Source organism: Centruroides sculpturatus, unplaced genomic scaffold, assembly GCF_000671375.1.
Source record: "Centruroides sculpturatus isolate CEXI.00-Female unplaced genomic scaffold, Cexi_2.0 scaffold1989, whole genome shotgun sequence".
Lineage (NCBI taxonomy): Eukaryota > Metazoa > Arthropoda > Arachnida > Scorpiones > Buthidae > Centruroides > Centruroides sculpturatus.
This window is the reverse complement of record NW_019386180.1, coordinates 28107-50936: the sequence shown is the minus strand read 5'-3', so window position 1 is coordinate 50936 and position 22830 is coordinate 28107. Positions and strand designations below refer to the sequence as shown.

Sequence of the window (22830 nt, the reverse complement as noted above, 5' to 3'; positions counted from 1 at the left end):
TATTTAAAAAAAGAGGACACTTTTACAGTTCGTCCAATACAAAGTTTATTCGTAAACTTTTTCAAGGTTGTTTTTTATAGCGTTTTTACATGGGTCGGCACCGGATATTTCTGTGTTTTGCAAATATCTATGGAATATGTCTCTTTAAAAAAACAAATTAAAAGAAAATGCGTAATGTTAAGATAGTACATAATTACGAAACAACCAAAGATTTCCCAAACACGAACAATAATCATACAGAATGTTTATCGAATGTTCGTTAATAGTAATCAGATGAAGAGTATTAACGAACGTTAGAGAAACATTTGATGAATTAAATTAAATACGAAATAAATAAAAATAAATAAATAAATAATATATCAGAAGCGAATCATGCATGCCCAAAAAGTTTGGTCATGCTGAAAGTTATAGAGGAGAAGGTGGTATTATGGAACCCCAATTACATTTTAGTGAATTGTAAACAAAGTATCATAACTACACCCACATTTTTTGTGCGAAAAGTACTGGTAACTAGTAAACTAAATGTTCCTAATTGGATTTTTCGCTAGTGTAATTATAAGTATGGTTTTTGAAGGCTTTTGTACAAAAAGTCCGAAAGTAGGCTTAGAGAAAATCGGGTGGTAATATGGAACCTTACTGTATATTTTTTTAAAATGCTTTAATGTAGCCAAAAACAAATAGGAAAAGACAAAAAATGTTAAATAATTACAAAATTATTTACTCCAATGTATTTTATCGCAAAAATGCTTTTATAATAGAAAAATATGACCTCCATCAACAATATATATTCCAGCAGCTCTTTTTCGATATTTTCAGACTTTCTACCTAGTGTCTGTTTCCCAAATTGCTCAGGACGAATGTCTGATTGCAAAGAGAGAGTTCGGAAGAGTTGAGTTCCATATTACTGTAAAAGCACCAAAGGGGTCCGTATTTCACGCATCGCCATCTCGAATTAACTTATGTCTGTCGAGATCAAAATTTAAAAAACGTGAATATCGCACAGATTAATATGTACCCATAAGTCTCTGGAACGGAATACATGCACCAGTGAACCTACAACTACACGATTTATATTTTAAAAATAATTAAATTCACTTAGCATTCAAAACTTGTGAATTTTGAAAAAAAAAAAAAAACAAATTTGCTGATTAAATACAGACAACCGTTTAACTGAAGTAAAACGGGTTTTCCCCTTGCTATAAATGTCTGCCTAGTTCAGTTTAGCCACATTCCGCTACAGTTCGCCTTTATTATCAGTTCGAAATGGGGTGGTTCCATAATACCCGCAGTGTTCCATAATACCACCTTCTCCTCTAATAATAATAATCTCTAGCACTAAAACAATAGACAGAAACGTTATTTGATGTGAATAAAAGGTATGGACTATTATAAAGCTTATTATACTACACAATACACGTGGAATAGATTATAATGAAAAAGTATTAAAAATTTATGATAATAATTCAATTTTGTTGGCCCTTGACAAAAGGGATCAGGGCTTAAGCTCTATTAGTCCCTACGTAGATCCCCCCTGCACACAATACATGCATGCTGACTGGGTACCGCAAGTTTTCGATACAATCTGGCGGTGTTAACAGTGTTGCCATTCCTAGTACATTTGTACTTTTCTGGTACATTTTGCCCTTTCCAGTAAATTGAAAGTACATTTAGATTTTTAGTACATTTTTAGTACATTATAATATTTCAAGTACCATTTACGGTACAAAATAATATTTCACGCCTTAACGAAAAAATGAGAAAAATTAGTTTAATAAAGTCTCACTAGTGTCACTGCTTGCTAATTCAAATTATCCAATCACAACATATAAATGGTGTGTGTCCGTCTACGTCAGCAACATAGATAGTTGCACGTGTAAACGGTCTTGACTCAGTGGTCTTTCATACGTTCAATTGTCTGCACATTCTCATCTGGACTAATATTATAAAGAGGTAATGTTTGTAAGTATGTATGTATGTAAGTTTGTTTGCAGCAGGTAATCTCCGAAACTACTCATCCGATTTCAAAAATTCTTTCACCAATATTTAGAATGGAACCTCAGGGTGGACATAGGCTGTATATTATTCCGTTAAACATTCATATAAATTAAAATATATAATCTAGGTTAAGGCTTTTATGTCCAACAGATGGCGCTACGAGTACGACGCCCTAAGTTTGCTTTTCTGTGAGGCATTATGCTTTTCTGTGAAAATGAACTAAAGCAGATCATCTTCTATCTATTTATATAAATAAAAATGTAATGTTCGTTTGTTCCTACCGATTCCTTTGAAATTTTGACACAACGCTGCATTCGAATACACACGTGTTTTTATATAATATACATGTCGAAATTCCTCCCACTGAAGGGAGATGGTTAGGATTAATGCTTACGGTAAAGAACTCTACTTCTATTTATACTATTTTAGATGCGGTTTTTTGCGTTTTAATAGGGTATGTCAACAGAATGTACAGTACACTAAGAAGGGATTTTTCGATATTCCCCCGTGGGGGAGAGGGACAGAATTAAGGCTAACCGTGAAGAACTTGACTTCTATTATATTATTTTAGATGCGGGTTTTTGCGTTTTTGATTGCGTTTTAATACGGTACGTCAAGAGAATGTACACTAAGAAAAAATTTTTCGAAAAATTTTCCCCCCACGGGGGAAGTGTTATACATTTATAATAGATACATTTTGAGCCACAACAACGCGTGGCGGGGTCTGCTAGTAAAGAATAAAATATTATAATAGAACAAATTTATAATTATTTTTTTGGTTATAAGATGAAATTCAATAGTATTATTAATAAATGTTGTCATTGTAATGCTCATTTTATAATAAATAATAAATGTGTAGATATATTTTTAATTTGACAATAAACTATATATATATATATATAGGTACGTAAACAAAGTATTCATAGAAGTAATACATTTTGAAGGAAAATAGTACATTTTTAGAAGGCGCTTCAGTAAGTTTTGAAATTTCATTGCGGCAACACTGGGTGTTAAATGCTTCGAATGACGTCATGCGCACTTGTTTGCATGCAAACTTTCATACGAGCAAGCGATCGAGTTCCCGCAAGCATCAAACTGACTTAAAACGGCTGTGTAATCTTCCGGAATTCATACAAGCCAAATAGACGGATAAAATAATTTCTGATATTTTTCTTGTATTTGATGTAACAGTTACATGCTCATTCCTGAAAAAATGTTATATTTGATGATCAGAGATTGTGCTAAAAATTAAAAATTAAATTTTCTTCAGCTTTCACAGTATTTTTTGTATTATATGACCAAGAATACTGTGAAAGCTGAAAAAATCTATTGTTTACGTTTTAATACATTTATCTGAATAAAAAGCGTTACTTTAAAATGCTTATGTATTTTTTATTTTCTACTTTTTAATTTTACTATATGTACTGTACAGTATATAACACTGAACTATCGAAATTCTTCTTAGTTTAGCATTTAATTTTATGTATATTGTTCTCTGCGTAGTTGGTTTTGATTTAAAAAAAAGCATTAAGTCGTTTAAAATTGATGTAACGAGTGATTAGTCCTCTCAATTACTAATAACCAGTAACGTAGCTACATATTCAGCGCCCTGGAGCAAGTAGAATCGGTGAGCCCCTTTGTTCCTCGGAAGAGTTCTCGCGAAATTTATTTTGGACATTTACTTTAAAAATATATACAGTAGAGCGTCGTTTATCCGAATCAATTGGGGACTGGGGTTGTTCGGATAACTTATTTTTCGGATAACCAATTATGTACGAAAAAATATATTAATTTATTCCGTGTTGAAATTTTTCTCCGTTGCGTGTCGCTTCGCGTTGAATTATCGTCGATGTTAAGCCTAACGAAGACTATTGTATCGTTAAAAATTATTTTTTTATTTTGTACAAACAAAATAAATATATTGAAAAATATAAAAACAATAAAAAATTATACTTCAGAAGTTAATTTAGTATCAAAAACGTAAAATATTTGAGTAGTCAAAAACATAGCCAAAGATTACAGCACCACAGCACTGGCGAAAATTTAAATTTGTCGACTGGAATTCCTTCGGATAACCGACGTTTCGGATAACCGACCTTCGGATAAACGACGCTCTAGTGTATCTAATGATTTTGATTTTAAACCTTACTTAATAACAACTTGAGATTCGAGGCATTTCAACAATGAAATATTGTAATAAATATAAATATAATAATAAAACAAAATATAATTCTTTTAGTATGGAGCAGCTTATAATATTTAATACATTGTATATAAACTGTATTGACAAATGTATGCAAGTTTAGTTTTATAACAAATATATAATAATACATAGAAAAAACTTCAAGATTGACCGATTTGCAAACAAAAAAGCGAGAAAACAGCAATCACTTTCTCCAGATCAAGTTGATAAGCTATTGTTTTTTCATTTGATATAGTAGCCAGAGCCAAGACGGTGTTGTGACATGCTGCTTCTTAAATAAGTTTTGAATAATTTTAGTTTTGAAAAATGTTGTTCTGCTGTCGGTGTTGTCGCCGGTAAAGTTAAAAATCTGATACATGCTGTAGTAATGTCGGAGAACCTACTCGAGACTGCGGCGTGAATTCGGCAACTTCGCTTATACAAGTAATTTCTTTTACCTGACTATAAAAACACATTTTAAATCGAAGCAGTTGAGGTCCAAAAGTGGACCGAAATGTCGGAGGGATATGCCAATTGCAAGAATTTTGATCCTTTCGAATATTTTTATCAGATGACGAGACAAGATATGCAGGTGATAAGCACTTAAAAAGTGCACAAAACTTTCGAAAGGATTCAAATCTAATAGATAATCGATTAATTATTAAATGCAAAAATTTTTTACAAATATTTTTGCAGTTTTTATTTCGCCCTTTCTAAGTTGGCGCCCTCATGATTCGTGCGCCTGAAGCAGTTTGCAGTAACTGCTCCAGGCGCACTTTTGCTTCACGGTAGCTACGCCTTTGGTAATAACCTAAATATTTTCCACTTTATATTATTTTTATCGTCTTAAAGCAAAAACAAGTTATTACTTTTTCTTGTCTAAACAATTTTCCTTTCAAAATATAAATAGAAATATTAATCTATACTAATATTATAAAGAGATAAAGTTTGTAGTTTGGATGTAGGAGTAATTTCCGAAGCTACTCATCCAATTTCAAAAATTCGTTCACCAATATTTAGAATGGAACTTCAGGGTGGACATAGGCTGTATATTATTCCGTTAAACATTTATATAAATTAAAAGATATCATCTAGGATTAAGGATTTTATGTCCAACAGATGGCGCTAACTCCGCGAGTACAACCTAAGCTTGCTTTTCTGTAAGGATGAACTAAAGCAGATCATCTTCTATCTATCTATATAAATAAAAATGTAATGTTCGATTGTTCTTACCGATTCCTTTGACATAGCGTTGCATTCGAATAGGCAAGGGTTTGTATATACAGTAGAGCGTCGTTTATCCGAATCAATTGGGGACTGGGGTTGTTCGGATAACTTGTTTTTCGGATAACCTATTATGTACGAAAAAATACATTAGCCTATCCAGTGTTCAAAATTCTTCTCCGTTGCGTGTCGCAACGGAGAAGAATTTTGCAGGAATGCAGGATGCAGGGCCGGAGGACCTTTTGCGTGGCTCGGTTCAAAAATTTTGCGGGGTCAGAATACATTCAAATTCAGTGCAGGATTTAAGTATAAGCTACACAAGCTATAGCTTAAGGTCCGCACTTTCTTGGGGGCCTCCGAAAAAATTGTCCGAGTGAGCAATTGTCATATATACTTATTAAATATAATGCAGCATTATTTGTCCCAATGCCGCACGTCCGGAACGTCCCATACTCTTCATCCAATTTTTTTAGCGCGTCTTTTCGAAAAACGATGCGCTACTGTACCTAGGGTTTGAATTACCAATAACTGGTTAACCGGTAATTATGACTATCGAAATTACTGATAAATTTCGACAGCAAATGCCAGTTATTTCGGTAATTTTTAAAATTGTTTCATTATTATTTTTTAATAGAAATGGAACGTGTAAAGCATATAATTTCTTTTACTATAAATACGGGGATTCCCCTGTGTTGCTCCGCTATACTCAAGCATGTGCTGACCTTTTGTATAGAATCTGAACTTATAAAGGGCCCCATATCTCAAATAGCTTAGGGACTTATCAAGTCTAAATCCGGCCCTGTTCAAATCTTATACTTAAATTTCACAATAAGGAATTATTTATTATAAGTACAAAGGATAAGATGAATATTATATAATTTCTCTCGCTTTTTTCGCCGCAAAATCTGTCATCAAAATTGATTGAGTTTGCTACTTCGCTTTCTATTGAAAGAGTAGACAGAGATGTAAATCGGTCTTGGCTTATTGACAATCGAAGATAATTTTTTATTAGTTTCAACCGCGAGAAACTACGTTCAGTTGAAGCCACGGTTACCGGCGTAGTTAACAATATTTGTAACGCAATTGATATAGTTGCGTATGCTTCCGAAAGATAGTTTTTATTTCATCGCATCTAGAACCGAATAATTGGCGTCTTTGTTTAATTAATACAATGCAAAGAAGGGAGAGAAAATCTTGCACTCATGTCAGTGTGCAGCAAGTTGTCATCGATTAGTGGATTATGCGGTTGTATTTTCCACCCACACCCGAATATTCAATCTACTATGGAGGGGGTCTTGCAAAATGTCTGATGAGTTTTCTTACACCGCAAGGCCTTTCAAACGCGAGGTCGGGTTCCGGCGAACGCGCTGAACCTGACTCGCGCCGGCCCTGTTAATATGGTCCTCACTATAAAGGTGATGAGTACTGTGCCTGCTAAACACACTGTTAATCGAACAGTTGATTCTCTGTTATGCTCCTCACATGCAGCATAATATTATCTTTCAAACTTGAAATATGCAACACTTCTCGACAAACCCCACTTTTTAGCAGGAAATAATAAAGCAAACAAGTTTTTCGTTATTGTGATAATAATAAATTAGGATGTTTTATTATTACTGCCAGAAAGTTTCCAGGGGTGGTCTGTACCGGATATGGCGTGACTTCATCTTTCACCATTCGGCCGACCCTATTACGGGCCTGGTTGAATCCGATCAGTACAATTAAAAAGTCCTCTTAATGTCCATGGGACGAAAAGATCAAAAAGTAGAAATTTCAGATTTAGGAGTTTTCAGTCGAAATATTTTAATAAAAATTCATGTAGCATAAAGGGAAAATATTTACCAAACAACCTTGAAAAATAACCAAAATAATAATTGAATTAATAATTCTAGGTAGCTTAGTGCCAGCCTTAATGGTAGTAGGTTATGTAGAAATTTATTCTAAATTGGTTTCTAAGTAAAGGTATAAAATACGTCCCGAAAGTTTTTATAACAATTATTTCTCAACTTTAAAAATTATGAAACTGAGATCATTTCTCATTTGNTTAAAATTGACGACTGGAATTCTTTCGGATAACCGACGCTTCGGATAACCGAATTTCGGATAAACGACGATTTACTGTAATAGACTATACATGTCGAAATTCCCCCTACTGGGGGCAGATAGACAGGATTAAGGCTTACCGTGAAGAACTCTGCTTCTATTTATACTATTTTAGAAGCAGTTTTTTTGCGTTTTTATTGCGCTTTAATAGGGTACGTCAAGAGAATGTACACTAACAAGGCATTTTTCGAAAAATTCCCCCATGGGAAAAGTGTTATACATTTAAAGTCGATATGTTTTGAGCCACAACAACGCGTTGCGGGGTGTTCTAGTTTATAATAAAAATAAAATAAAATAATATTTTACAAAGATTTTTTTACGTCTATTAACATTTTATTATATATCTAATACGTTAATTTAAAAGAAATAACAATTTTGTAAAAGATATATTGTCAGATATTAGGTTTATACGCAAATTTTAAACAATAAACAGGCTTCCGTTGTAACAGGAGGACCGCGTGATTTTTTGTCTTCACTTTTGTTCTCACGTGTAAAACGGCAAATAACGGCCATGTGTTGTATCGCCATCTGTTATCAGATTTTATTTACAAATTTTAATTATTCGCTAATTTTTTTCCTCGTTGTTAAAAATGTTTGCAAACTATTAAAAAATGTACTGTTGCTGGCACAACACACGTATGCAAAGTTTGAGAAGTAGATGAATTGCAAATTTTTACCCGGATCTGAATTGCAACGTCTTACGTTGTTTGTCTGTCTGTGTGTCTGCCCGACAGACGGGCAGAGTAAGTTAATAAAAAGCTCTAAAAATGATCATCTAAATCGCACGGTTAGGAGCGAAGTATACGCTGGACTAAATCTACTTTTTCGTCGCTTGAATCAGATGAAGCCAATCAGTAAGAAATAAGATGGTTTGGCGTCATTTTTCTACAAAATGGCTCAGTGAGTGAATATATCAACTGAAAAATTAATATGTTTTCAATTTTTCGGAAACGTTTGATAAAAGGATGAAAAGTATAAACACGAAAAATGATAAAAATAATAATAAATAAATGTTTCGTTCTGTTATTATTGTTCTACAAAGAAAACGTACTGCGTGCTGCTAAGCTGTGACGATCCAGAAATCTTTAGAAAAGAGATTCAGAAAGGAAACAACATAACGTATAAACTACTACGGATTTGTTTGGAAAATTATATATTAAACTTAAAAATACAAACCTAATGTGAATTTTCAGCTCCAAAATTTCTGGCAAATATAGAAACAAAGCAACGCTTCTAAACAAAATTATTTATACGTAATTCAAATAAACTACAAAAAAAGAAAGTCAATCATAGAATCCGATCAGATATTAATTAAAATTTGTCTCCAATAACCCGCAGCAGGGATGTGCTATCCGATCCAGAACTATCATTGTGAAAACAGAGGAAGATTTATTATGCGCCAATTGAGTTTTTCGGAAATCAGAAATCGATCGATTGAAAGAAAATGGATTTTCTGGCGCTATATTACTAATAAATTANATACGTGTATAATTTTTTAAAATGTGTACTATAAATAAAGTGTAATGTTACAAAGGACTTTAAAGTATCTACAAGCTTCTAGTTTTTATTATTAATTGATTATCTCTGTAATAAGAAAAGTGAAGTTTTTATAAAAACTTCATTTTGTCTGATTTCAGCAGTGGTATTCGTTTTGCCATGAATGTATGTCTCTTTGATAAGCCAAATGTGTCTTTTTATTTTGTCTATTTAACACATAAAATAGAATCTCTGCCTGTCTGTTGTCTGTACATTCCTTATACGAGCGCTACTTATTATACCGTCAGTAAAAGGAGGACAAACTTTAGAAAATCTTTTTATTCCTTTGAGAATGCATTTCAGACAATTATGTCCCTTTTTAACTCTGTGTTGCAACTATATAGGAAAAAAAATTTACATTCAAATTACAATAATGTATACAAGTTTGCACAAAATACATCGTGATTCTACAGATTTCTAAAAGAAAAACAGGAGACTTACATGGGTTATGAGAAATGCAGAAGTTGTGACTAGGGATTATAAATTTACCGACTTTTTCATTTACCGGTAATTCGTTAAATGAAAATTAAAATACCGGTTTACCGGTAAATTTTTTTCCTGAAAAATAAAATTAAGGTGATAAAAAATAAGTACAGTGGAACCCCGGTTAACGAACGTCCTGGTTAACGACCAAATCGGTTAACGAACTTTTATTTTGCAAAAATTTTGTCTCAGATAACGAACAAAATTCGGATAACGAACGTAACGGTATTTAGTGTCAAATTTTAGTTGATGTTAGGCATGCGAGAGTTAAGCATTGCTTTTCCGAGTGTTTGTGGTATACTTTTTTTTTCAGTTTTGTGATTTATATATTTAATCAATATGGCATCAAAGAAAGAAAAAAGTCATAGTGGCAATAGAAAACGACAATGCGCTATCGCATTTGAGAAAAATTCTGATGAAAAGAGTAAGACAATCAACTTTAGATCAATTGCTTGTTCTTTACGGAAAGAGTTTGTTTCTTTGTTAAGTTATGGCAACGCAACACTTGGGCGATCTGACTAAAGGGAATGCCTTCTGGGAGGTGTTTTTAAGGGAAACTGGCCCCTATTTAGGCGTTACAGATGTGGAAAAATCCCGGAAAAATCCACGTGGCCAGCCCGTGTGAGCGAGGTGCGAACCCACAAACGAACTCCCCGTGTTCAAGGTACGAAGACCACTTAGCCACTGGTGGGTTTTTACCGAAAGAGACTTCGACTCGAAGAATCTTGCGATGAAGTGCTACCCGTTATTTTTTTGGAGGGGATTCCCCTTCTAAGCATTAAAGTTCGTATATCTTCACTTTTCTGCCACCAACTACAACAAACGAAGGTATCATTAAACAAAGTTTACATGTTTGTTGCTGTAATAATAGATACTACGTTTTCCTACGTTTTCATCAAAGAAAATTACTGTATATTTCAAATAAAATGACAAAAATTTCGGAGACTAGAACGGATTAATTGCATTTGCATTAATTTCTATGGGAAAAATTGCTTCGGTTAACGAACAATTCAGTTAACGAACGGAGTCGCGGAACGGATTAAGTTCGTTAACCGGGGTTCCACTGTATATANNNNAAGTACAGTGGAACCCCGGTTAACGAACGTCCTGGTTAACGACCAAATCGGTTAACGAACTTTTATTTTGCAAAAATTTTGTCTCAGATAACGAACAAAATTCGGATAACGAACGTAACGGTATTTAGTGTCAAATTTTAGTTGATGTTAGGCATGCGAGAGTTAAGCATTGCTTTTCCGAGTGTTTGTGGTATACTTTTTTTTTCAGTTTTGTGATTTATATATTTAATCAATATGGCATCAAAGAAAGAAAAAAGTCATAGTGGCAATAGAAAACGACAATGCGCTATCGCATTTGAGAAAAATTCTGATGAAAAGAGTAAGACAATCAACTTTAGATCAATTGCTTGTTCTTTACGGAAAGAGTTTGTTTCTTTGTTAAGTTATGGCAACGCAACACTTGGGCGATCTGACTAAAGGGAATGCCTTCTGGGAGGTGTTTTTAAGGGAAACTGGCCCCTATTTAGGCGTTACAGATGTGGAAAAATCCCGGAAAAATCCACGTGGCCAGCCCGTGTGAGCGAGGTGCGAACCCACAAACGAACTCCCCGTGTTCAAGGTACGAAGACCACTTAGCCACTGGTGGGTTTTTACCGAAAGAGACTTCGACTCGAAGAATCTTGCGATGAAGTGCTACCCGTTATTTTTTTGGAGGGGATTCCCCTTCTAAGCATTAAAGTTCGTATATCTTCACTTTTCTGCCACCAACTACAACAAACGAAGGTATCATTAAACAAAGTTTACATGTTTGTTGCTGTAATAATAGATACTACGTTTTCCTACGTTTTCATCAAAGAAAATTACTGTATATTTCAAATAAAATGACAAAAATTTCGGAGACTAGAACGGATTAATTGCATTTGCATTAATTTCTATGGGAAAAATTGCTTCGGTTAACGAACAATTCAGTTAACGAACGGAGTCGCGGAACGGATTAAGTTCGTTAACCGGGACTTGATACAGTACCATTTTATTGATTACCATTTTTTTTAAAATAACTTCTCAAGAAACTTAAATCATTTAAAGTCTTATTTCCTAATTTTGATCTAATTTTTGTACAAAATAATCCAGGTTAGGTTAGGTTAGGTTTCTAGAATTTTTTGGATAGCATCTTTAAGTAATAAAAATCTTTCTAACATGTTCCACCTGGTTCTACACTAAAATTAAAGAAAGTTCTTTTCTTGAGAGTAATGGGGATTCCCCGCGAAAATAAAGTTAGAATAATACATATTTTGCTCAATCTTAAGGCATAATGTTAGAATCTTGTAATAAATATTTGTATTTAATTATTTTAAATAGTTGTTAGAAGTAAAAAATTTATTTAAGGTACAAATTTTAATCTTATTTTGCAGTAATATTGTATTAATGTCTTGTCATAATGTGGTGTATTCGAAATTGCTATTAATTTAAAAAATACGTGAAATATTTACGTATTATTATTCTTAAATATTAAAAAAAAAGATATTTACTTACTCTTTAAGAAAAACGTTGATTGCAAAGATTTTAAACCTTTAAAAATCTCAAAAAACGGCAGAGCACAAATCACATATGCTAACTAGAGCTTTCTGTACAATTTACAGCGCTTCTCAAACCCAAGAAAGTTTAAATTAAAATTAAACATAACATATCTCACATAAAATTAATAATTAGGTATATTGTTGCTTACACTTATTTACTTTTTATATTTTTATTTTTTTTCAATGTCCCTTTAGCCTTTTTAAATATCTATAAACACAATATTTTCTACATAAAAATTTCTAGTATGAATTTTTCATTTACCGAATGTTTATTTGTCAATTTATCGGTTAACCGGTAAATCGGTAAACCGGTATACAATACCTAGTTGTGACATTAGATAAAATATGGATGGTTATGGTTAACATTTAGGCTATAAGCTAAAAAACAATGATAAATTGGAAAATGATTTACAAAAGGGAAAACATACTACATATATGTAAAAAGTTTGGACTTACTGCAAACATAACGGTATGGTACATAGTGTTGTAAAACACCCCATTATATATGGTGCAGTGCAGAGGCAAGACTATAAAATTTGGGAAACACGTAACCTTGATTACGGTAAGATCAATAGAAAACATTTTGAGAACGGCAGAATGATGGAGTGAAGAAAGAGCACCGTAAAATAGAAAAAAACTTAAGAAAATTGTTTTAACTTACAGTAGAGTTGTGCACGATGTGGTGATACACAATATGTAAATGGGAAAGGTTAACAGTATACAACAGAAAGGAATCGTCTTGAGGTAGGGGAGAGACAGTGGGTGTGAATGGTGTTAAGAAAGGGGGGTCGAAAAAGCGTTTTTTTTGAGGGCTTAAGAAAATTTAAAAGGTGAGGAGGAAGTGGAAATGAGACGTATGAGCACCCTACTGGGTACCGTATGGAAGGATGCACAGATAACGAAAACATTAATTATCCACTCCCCTCCTCCCTCGCGGATTCTCTTAATCAAGTATGGATACCAAGTTTCATGTAGTTTTTGGCCAATGTTATTATTCATCATACTATCTTTGTTTTTAAGATTATTTTAAAATTCCATACGAACTAAATATATTTGAAAGAATCGAATCTAAATCACACAACTACGGTATAACCTTGGCACCAGAAAAACTTCCTTGTTTGAATTACAAGTTAAACCCACATAATAATCATAATAATATATGGAATCATAAAAACGAAATTTACAAACTCAGTTGAAACTACATTCACTCAAATCCGTTTCTCCTACTCCAAGTGTCCCTAATAATATAACACGAAACAGACTGAAATTAATTGAAGAAGTTTGTTTCTCGCCATTTGTTTGACTTTTTAACTCGCATTGTCCTTGAAGTCAGAAGTAGATCGAGTATTTTTTACTTGTTTTTAACTAAAAATATTTTTATTTTTAGTGTTATTGAATATACCGATCACATAATTCTTATTTATTGAATTTATACAATTATATTCCTACTTATTTTAATTACGTTTCACCAAAAACACTCGTATAAAAATTTAAATTAATATAATGTTATCGAAATTATATTCTTAAATTTCTTAGAATATTGATTTTTATGATCTTCCTCTATTTTATTTCGCTGAAAATATAAATAAAAATATCTAAATACTTAAATTACCTACTGGAAATTCGTTATTTAAATATTATATAGGGATACATTGAATATTTATCATTTGGAGTCGTATATGGAAAGTATAGTAAGTCGTCGAAATTTGAGCGACAAAATGTTCATNATTATTTAAATATATTATTATTTTAATTTTATTTATTTTATATAAATTTATATAAATTGAATAAATTTATCACCTTACTGTGAAAAAAACCCTCGTAAGAGAAAAGAAATCAACTATCTCACTTATATAAACATATCAAGTATCAACTTACAATTTTCTCCTTTAACGTAAACATTCGATCATCTAACAATAGCATTCGTCTGCTACAAGACTTAATGTTTACGGTTAAAGTCCAACTTCGACGATTTATTGCAGCACGGGGCCACCTTTAACCCCACACCTGCTAAAACAATTGGTCACCTGACTAATTCTCTCATAGAAAAAAAAGTATAAAAGACATCCTTCTTCCCCTCTCGGGGGAGTCGCTGATCAGAAGTCGATCGAAGTGCATGAGAAGCCGTCTAATCTGGCCATCTCGTCAAACCTATCCCGAACCCATCGGACCTGTACCAATTTACCGACTTTGCTGGAGAAATATCACCCTGATTGACTCTCAGGAGGTATGAAGCTTGATTGTAAACTCTCTCTCTCTCTCTCGTACGCGTATTAGAAGGAGTCGTGTAATCTTTAATTTCGTTGGTCAGTAAAATAAACTTCTGTTTTGTTTAGAATGGTGTTTTTTACTCGACTGTACATCGTCTTATCGTCGACCCCTCTGACTCTCCTCCACTCGCACAATGCGTAACTGAACGTAACGTCATCCTTGACAAGAAAGTAGGTCACCGACCTGTGGCTATATCGGAGAGGCTTTACCCACCTCCCCGGCGGCTCACATAAATTACCTACTAAAAATTCGTTATTTAAATATTATATAGAAATACATTGGATAATTATCATTTGGAGTTGCATATGGAAAAGTATAGTAAGTCGTCGAAATTTGAGCGACAAAATTTTCATACATTTGATGTTTTGACACGTCATAAATTAAAAATTAAAAAAAATTCAGCAATGAGTTGCGTAACTAACGTAATGAATAAAATTTAAATTGACTGAGGGGGTCATCTGTTATAAAAGCTATTTTTAACAAAATCTCATGCCATTAATTATTATAAAATAGTAAAAAGCCTAATTTTGACGGTCGACATGAGTTTTACCCCCCAAAAAAGAAAAGTGGGTTAGATAAATTTCAAAATATGGTTTCTCTCTAATCTTTGATTTATCGTATACAATTTTAAAAGTAAAAACAGTGGATTGTTATTCTTAGCGTATATTATTTTTTAAACTATTGTGAGATTAATTAAGTACGAGTACAATATATGACTCCTATACTGACAAGGCTTGATAATGAACACCAATATTCTCAGGTCCCAAAACTTCGAACTTTTATGTTTCGAGTGTTGAAAAACTAGCGAGTTAGTTAAGCTTTCATCATTCAGAATTAAACAAAGCAAGACTTAAGTCTAGCTTAAACAATATTTTATTGTTTAACTATCTTCCAATAAAACGAAAATAAATTATTTGAATCGCGAAGAGAATATCAAAGTCAAAGAAATTTTAGATGAACGAAACTCGGGTTTAGTCTAGAAACAGACTTCCCCGTGTCCCCAAAGGTTTCGAATGACGAGGAGAAACCAATCGGTACACAAAACAGAAGGAAATAATCTATAAAAACGCGCGTTTCAAGCACTCGACGTTCTTTGTTCTTTGCTCCAAACATTTTGTTTTCTCATATAAATCTGCTGTTCGACCTTTTATCTATCTCCGCGAGACGTTCGATCTTCCGGAGTTGTTCGTGCTCTTCAAAATTCATCCCTGCGACAAGGACAATTTTTTCCAAGCTCCAGGATGCCAGGGGCATTCGAATCTGCCGATAGTAACCGAGAAACCAAGGAAGACAATTTGGGGATATTTGTGATTTTACCAGACTCTATCCTTGTAAATTTGTGTCGACGGAGACGTAGAAACATTTGTAAGAAAACCGTTAAACATTTTTATTAAATGGATAAAAATGGTAAACTTGTCTCAGTGCTAATTTCATGCCCGCATGCGATTATCTCGACCCCTCGACCGTCCCGACAATCACGAACAATCGGCAAGTCTTACAATATGACGCACAATACAGTATGTTACCAATCAAAAAGTCTAGAACAGCAACTCTATTGGTACGGTGTTACAATATTGTGGTTATCACTATTTTATAGTAAATATCACTATTATGTTAGGTTAAGAAGGTTTAAGTTTGAATACATTTGTAAGAAAACCTATCTACAAATTTTCACGAAATAGATTTATTATAAATGAATTTCTTTACATTTTATCTAAATGCAAACTAATGTTTCCCCGTTTACTAGTAGATTTGTGGGTTTAGTTGGAATACCGTTTAAAATTGTGGATCATAAGCTTTCAATTGCCTGTTCCAATGACAAGTTACGCTTACAATTTTTGTGTATAACACTACATAAGTCAGCAAACTTCGAAAATATTACTCATGTGTAAGTAGCTGACATCTATAAATAGAAATTGTACAAGTATAGGGTGTGGAAGAGTCGCAGTTTGGCCTCGTGGGTATATACGATTAAGGCATAAAGTCAAACAGATTGATAAAATATTTTTGACCTTACATTTGAAATATTTCTAAGAAATTTATTAATTTATTACAGTTTATAGTTACTGCAAATAAAATATTATTTTTAATATTTATTTATTTATTTTTAAACGAATATTATTATTTTAGTATATTTTATATACTGTATTATAACAGCTTTTTTTCCAGAACACAAACTCAAGATGAAAGCGATAAATTTAAGCGAACCGCTTCCAGCTCCTTTTCAATTCGAAACTATTATCGATAAAGAAGATGTGAAACGATTCTATCGGAATTATTGGCATTATTCAGTCTACATTGCTACCATCTACCTGATAACCATCTACTTTCTTCGTGAATACATGAAGACCAGACCTGCCTTCGAGCTCAAGCGTGCTTCCATCGTTTGGAATGGGATCCTCGCTCTATTTAGTATCATTGCGACTGTAAGAGTATTTTCAATAATTCTGTTTGCATTTAGTCATTACACGTTTTATCATATCGTTTGTGATAAGATGCTTACGGAACAATCTCCACAGTTCATATTTTGGGGTACATTATTTCTGTTTTCAAAAGTATGGGAATTGGGAGATACTGTTCTAATTGTACTGAGAAAAAGAAATCTGATGTTTCTGCATTGGTATCACCATGTGGCAACTTTAATCGGAATGTGGCACGGTGTGTATAGGGAAGCATCTTTCGGAACTTTAATAAGCTATACAAATGTTTTCGTGCATTCGTTTATGTACAGTTATTTTGCTCTAAAATCAATCGAAGTGAAGATTCCTGTTAAATTCGCAATGTTCATCACGGCCATTCAAACATTACAGATGTTATTCGGTGTTCTTCTTTCATTCTGGGTATATTGGCTTCACGTAAATAATTATGAATGTGACACTCCTAAAGATGTTCTCGAAACGGTTTTCGTGATATATTTATCATATTTATTCTTATTTAGTTACCTGTTTTATAATTCTTACATTAAATCTCGTTCAAAAAAGAAACGTGATTAAGCATTATAATGTAATCATAATTGAAAATGATATATTTATCTCTTTAAAATGAAAATGAGTAAATAATATATACCAATTGTTTACTTGAAGATATTTAAAGAATTAGATAGTTATAACTGTTAAAATTCACATTTAATGTTAGAAATATTCCTCAAATAAATGACATTTAATGTACTGTACAAAAACTAGGAATTATACTGTATATCTTATTCCAGTTTATTTTGTCTTACAATAAATTTAAATAGAAAGTATTTAAAATGTGTTTTTCTTGTTTTTATTTAATTTTTGATTATGTCCTGTGCATCTTTTTTTTCTTTTTTTTTTTTGCAAACTCAAATTGGATTTGGCCTGGTCCACATGGCGGGAGCCGAATGAATTATGGAAAGGAAGCCCGACATATCCGGCGGTGTCACATCACGAAAATTCCTGAGTTTTCCACCCATTCAGATTCGATTACGGACTCCCAGAGCGGTAGGCTGCGACCTTAGCAGCTCGGCAATCCAATCATATTTTCAAATATGCAATAACTATTTTGTGGATTTGGAGACAAAATCAATATTATATTAGTTCGAACTTTAGCAATAAATTTTTCTTTAAATATTGTTATAGAAAAAATAATACATAATTAAATAATATTATTTAATGTCGTACAAATCATGACATAAATTTATACGACATTTGAAACGGCATACAAAAAAGAATAAGAATATTTTATCTACATTCAGTAGCATTTTCTATTGTGATTAGTATAATAATTGTTTCCTTTTGTTTCAAATAAAAAGAAATAAAGATTTTATTAAAGATTGTCGGAATCATCACTTAAACTGTACACTGAATAAATTCATTTCAATTAAAATATTGAAATTTCATGAAATTCTGTGACCAAAACATCTTATGTAATGTATAGGACATTATAATTTACGAAATAATACTTTTTGTTTAAGTATATCCAAATAAAATGATTTTTTTTCGAGCGATGTGTTTTAAAGACACGGCCATGCACATTACAGAATAGTAGCTAGCGAGAAGCTTAGTGATATCGCACTCGCAAAAGAAACTCGTTCACGAAAGATAGTTTCTCACTTCACGCTCTGGTTTTTATCGCGGTATGATGTTTTCGTTTTATACTGTGCTTGCCCATTTGATCCTTATTTGTTTTTCAGTATTTGTATGGTTCAAATGTGGCTTCATCAGCGTATAGGGTGAGAAGAAAAATTATCAATGTTTTTATAAACAGAAAGTAATTCAGTTACGATTTATCCCAATGTATTATAAAATGATCGATTAAAAATATCATCGAAACAATCTCCGAATGCGAGAAGCGCGTACACCAGCCTAGTGGTTAACCTTTGCATAATAGCTGAATAATACATTTGCGTTTTATGTGAGACATTTCGAAAAGTTTACCGAGCCCAGTAAATAACCTAGCGATTTTATTTTCCCCGTATGTATATAAAAGAAGGAAAAAATTACCCCCACGAATTTTACATTTTTTACTCAAGGTACCTTAAAACGTCTATAAAGGCAAAATACTTAGCCTATTCTATACATACGCATGTTAAGTGTGGTTTACGCTGGACGCTAAGGCCGAAAAAGCGAAGAGAGCGAGCGAACAAAGCAAACGAAACGAACGATGCTAATTTCGTTCATACTGCAAGCGAAGGTAAGCGTGGTCGGGAGTTGTAGTTTCGCACTTTTCAATAAATGGCCTACTTCTTTGGCCAATCGGTAGAGATGAGCGATAATCTTCTAATAACTATCGATTGGACTATCCAAATGACCAAACATTCATTGTAAACATCGATGTTTATTCGTAAATCTACTCGATAATTTGAGTTTATTCTAATTGGTTAGTTGTTTATGCGAGGCGCAAATAAACACATGTAAAAGAACCAGATAATATTATTTGTAGAGTTACATTGTGTTTTACAAAAAATTATAGAGCCAGTTGCTTTTCAATTTGAGCTGTCTTTAAAACACTGTTAATCTGTGGCGTCTTCTGAACATATTTCACATTATCAATGCGGTTTATACTTTTAGCATGCGTTTTTAGGCCACTTTTCCAACACAAAGAATCTTGTTACAAGCCCCAAAAATCAATATTTATAACCCCTACCTTCTCTAAGTGGTCTGAAATTGCTTCTGATCGAACGCTTCCTTCTAAACCGACGTGCTTCTTTTGGAAGACAGGATATATTACCACAGAATTTAAAATGTCATATTAAACCGATGTAGATTTTGAATTTGTAAAACAAAAAGCCATGTGGAACAACGTAGTCCTCCTCTCAATCCCGCCTTCGCTTTAAAACCGGCCACGTAGTTTGTCTACGGTCCCTAAGTATTGTATCTACATACACTGTATCATGCTTTTTATCTTACTCAGATATATTGATAGCAGTAAGAACAAATACAATTATGCAATACGTAGGTAGCAACTAAGATGTAGCGACGAAACTTATTTTATTTCCACGCTTTCAATCAAACCCTGCTACCAGCGACTATCAACTGATTTATCATCTGTTGTAAAACTGTGAAATGAAGCTGTAGTTCGCGAAACCTTTGTTAGTGAAACGCGTAAGCAAAAAAATACCACAATGTATTGCAGAGATAAAAGTCAGAAGATATTTCTTCTAATCATAAAATAATTCTGCATCCCAATTAAAGAAAATACGAATTTCCCACATCAACACCTATTTTTCCTTTTTTCTCATTTATTTCCAAAATTCCTGCAAATATGGGAATTCCCAAGCAGTTGTTGATATTGCTTTATAGTGACGTAGACGTGATGACATCTCAAAAATCACTCTGATAGGAGATCTACCGAAGAACACAATATGCTTAGACACAATATATATCCGTCAAAAACTTAGAAGAACGCTGCCATCGTTACTTTAACGAAAAATATCGACTATCGATCGATCGTTACAATCGTGGAACATTACAAAGCGGTTTCGTTTCCTGAATATTTGGAGTTCGGTCGACAAGCGACTAGAGCCTTAGATCTTGTCGCGCTCCTATTGGTCACATTCATTATGCAGACACGCATGTGTTTACTAGTAGTTTTATATTTATAAATTATAAGTTTCACATTCATATTTATTTTTTCATGTTTTAAAAATTATAAAATTAATATTTATAAATATGAAAATGAAAAAATTATATAAATAAAAAACGTGATGTTATAAAAAATTATTAGAGGAGAAGGTGGTATTATGGTACACTGCGGGTATTATGGAACCACCTCATTTCGAACTGATAATAAAGGCGAACTGTAGCGGAATGTGGCTGAACTGAACTAGGCAGACATCCATAGCAAGTGGAAACCCGTTTTACTTCAGTTAAACAGTTGTCCGTATTTAATCAGCAAATTTGTTTTTTCCTGCATGTATTCCGTTCCAGAGACTTATGGGTACATATTAATCTGTGTGATTTTCACGTTTTTAAAGTTTGGTGTCGACAAGAATTAAGTTAACCCAAGATGGAGATATGAAATATATGATATGAAATATGGACCCCATATGGATATATGAAATATGGACCCCATTGGTGCTTTTAATACGGAACCCAACTCCTCTGGTGTTCAGTATTACCAACAAATTCAAACCATAAAATAATGTTTTTACGTTTTATTTTATTTATGAAAACATTTTTTCAATTTAAATACTATCTTAACAAGAAATAAAATGTACGATAACAATCAAAATAAACTTTTTTTTCATGAAAAAAATATCGTCTGCTTACAAAATAGCCAAACAGAGCATGCGCGAAGTGACAGTATCGTCTGGTAAAGTAAATAGTCTACAAGTAAGTTCAAACTTTTGTCTATTTATTTGAAAAATAACAATAAATGTAGCAGTTGAACTTTGAAGGCAGTAATGACAGAGTAATAGTATCACTTGAATGCGGACAATCAACAACTGAAATTGGAAATGAGAGATTGGAGCCGAATGATGATGCAATGCAAACTTCAAGTACCGAAACAGAAATGCAAAAAGAAATTTTCAAACAAGTTCTGGAAGTCAGATCAGTTCATGAAACAGACATTAAATGAAAGTAAAATTAAAACACTCTTTCCTAGACCGACTTCGAATGATTTATATTAGCGGACAAATAGTAATCAACAAAAATACTTTACTTTAACCAATGTTAATTCTTTTATTTTCATAATTTTCAAATCACTTTCCAAATGCATTTCGCCGTTACAGCCTCTTCAGTGGATTATCCATCCCATCACTATTTGGATGTGACTATTAAGCGTGAGAAAACGCAATTGGTGTTCCGTAAGTATGAAAAATTGTGTAATACAGAAAAAACAATTAGTTATAAATCTTATTGCCCTATAGAAACTAAGAGAAACGTTTTTACCATGGAATTGAGGAAAATACTAAACAGAACAACACTCTATGAAGATATAAATAAAGAAATTAAACAATTATTTAGAAAATATTTATTGAATGATTACCCGAAGAATAAAATTTGTAAGTGGTATAATTCTTTTATAAATTACAGATATAATGTTAAAAATTGTATAGATAATAACATTTATGTAAAAATGCCTTATATATATAGTTTTTATGAACGATATAAACCTTTATTTAAAAAGTCTTCTGTATGTGTAGTGGCCAAGCAGGAAAATAAAATGTCGAATGTTATTAATATTATAAATACTAAAGGTCGAAAAACAGTAAGAAATCAGCTTGACGTCGCAGGAGTGGTCTACAAGGTATCATGTGATTGTTTACAAGCGAAATCATATGTTGGAGAAACGGGACGGAAGCTCGAGATACGCCTAAAAGAACACGAGGCAGCGATTCGTCTAAAAAGACAAGAGTCACCATGGTATCAACATTGTGTTAATTATAATTGTAAAATTAATAGAGGCTCTGTAAGAATATTGTATAAAATGGAAAATTTGTTTAAAAGACGCGTGGTAGAACATCTTTGTATAATAGAACATGCAAATTTGTTGAATCAGAATGTCGGTCTTAACGTTGATGCATGCTGGGAAAAATTTATTTGTATAAAAGGAAACAAGTGTCTGGTTGTTGGATAATCCACAGAAGAGGCTGTAACGGCGAAATGCATTTGGAAAGTGATTTGAAAATTATGAAAATAAAAGAATTAACATTGGTTAAAGTAAAGTATTTTTGTTGATTACTATTTGTCCGGTAATATAAATCACTCGAAGTCGGTCTAGGAAAGAATGTTTTAATTTACTCGTCTATTTTTAGAAATTATATTTTTAGTATTCTTACCGATCCCATTGTTTTATATTTTTTCAACAATTAAATGAAAGGTTTTTGCTACAACACAAAATTTACTTAAAGAAATTCAAAACTGCAATAAGAGCATAATTTTGGAATAAGTTAACAGACGAATTATCTCAGATTCTTCCAGTGTTTCAAGAAGACCAATTAGAAAAAATGACGGAAATACATTAAAAATAAGGA

At 32.7% G+C, this 22830-nt stretch overlaps 2 protein-coding genes across 2 annotated transcripts; both read left to right on the top strand.

The window, feature by feature from the left end:
- The first annotated feature begins 14033 nt into the window (after nt 1-14033).
- Nucleotides 14034-17380, top strand: LOC111613961 (putative fatty acid elongation protein 3). The gene is made up of 2 exons (XM_023355312.1): nt 14034-14343; nt 16557-17380. Exon 2 carries the CDS (start codon nt 16571-16573, stop codon nt 17378-17380), a length of 810 nt encoding a protein of 269 aa, XP_023211080.1. The 5' UTR covers nt 14034-14343; nt 16557-16570.
- A 4254-nt stretch (nt 17381-21634) lies between these two features.
- LOC111613964 lies at nt 21635-22528 on the top strand. The gene is made up of 3 exons (XM_023355315.1): nt 21635-21660; nt 21724-21858; nt 22000-22528. The coding sequence occupies exons 2-3, from the start codon at nt 21747-21749 to the stop codon at nt 22431-22433; spliced, it is 546 nt and encodes a 181-aa protein (XP_023211083.1). The 5' UTR covers nt 21635-21660; nt 21724-21746; the 3' UTR covers nt 22434-22528.
- The last annotated feature ends 302 nt before the right edge of the window (nt 22529-22830 follow it).

Bases quoted from the DNA above. Each gene is read 5' to 3' on its own strand.
- LOC111613964 (XM_023355315.1), top strand. From the start codon at position 21,747: ATGGAATTGAGGAAAATACTAAACAGAACAACACTCTATGAAGATATA. The intron at 21,859-21,999 runs GTAAGTGGTATA...CTGTATGTGTAG, and splicing joins TTACCCGAAGAATAAAATTT to TGGCCAAGCAGGAAAATAAA.
- LOC111613961 (XM_023355312.1), top strand. From the start codon at position 16,571: ATGAAAGCGATAAATTTAAGCGAACCGCTTCCAGCTCCTTTTCAATTC.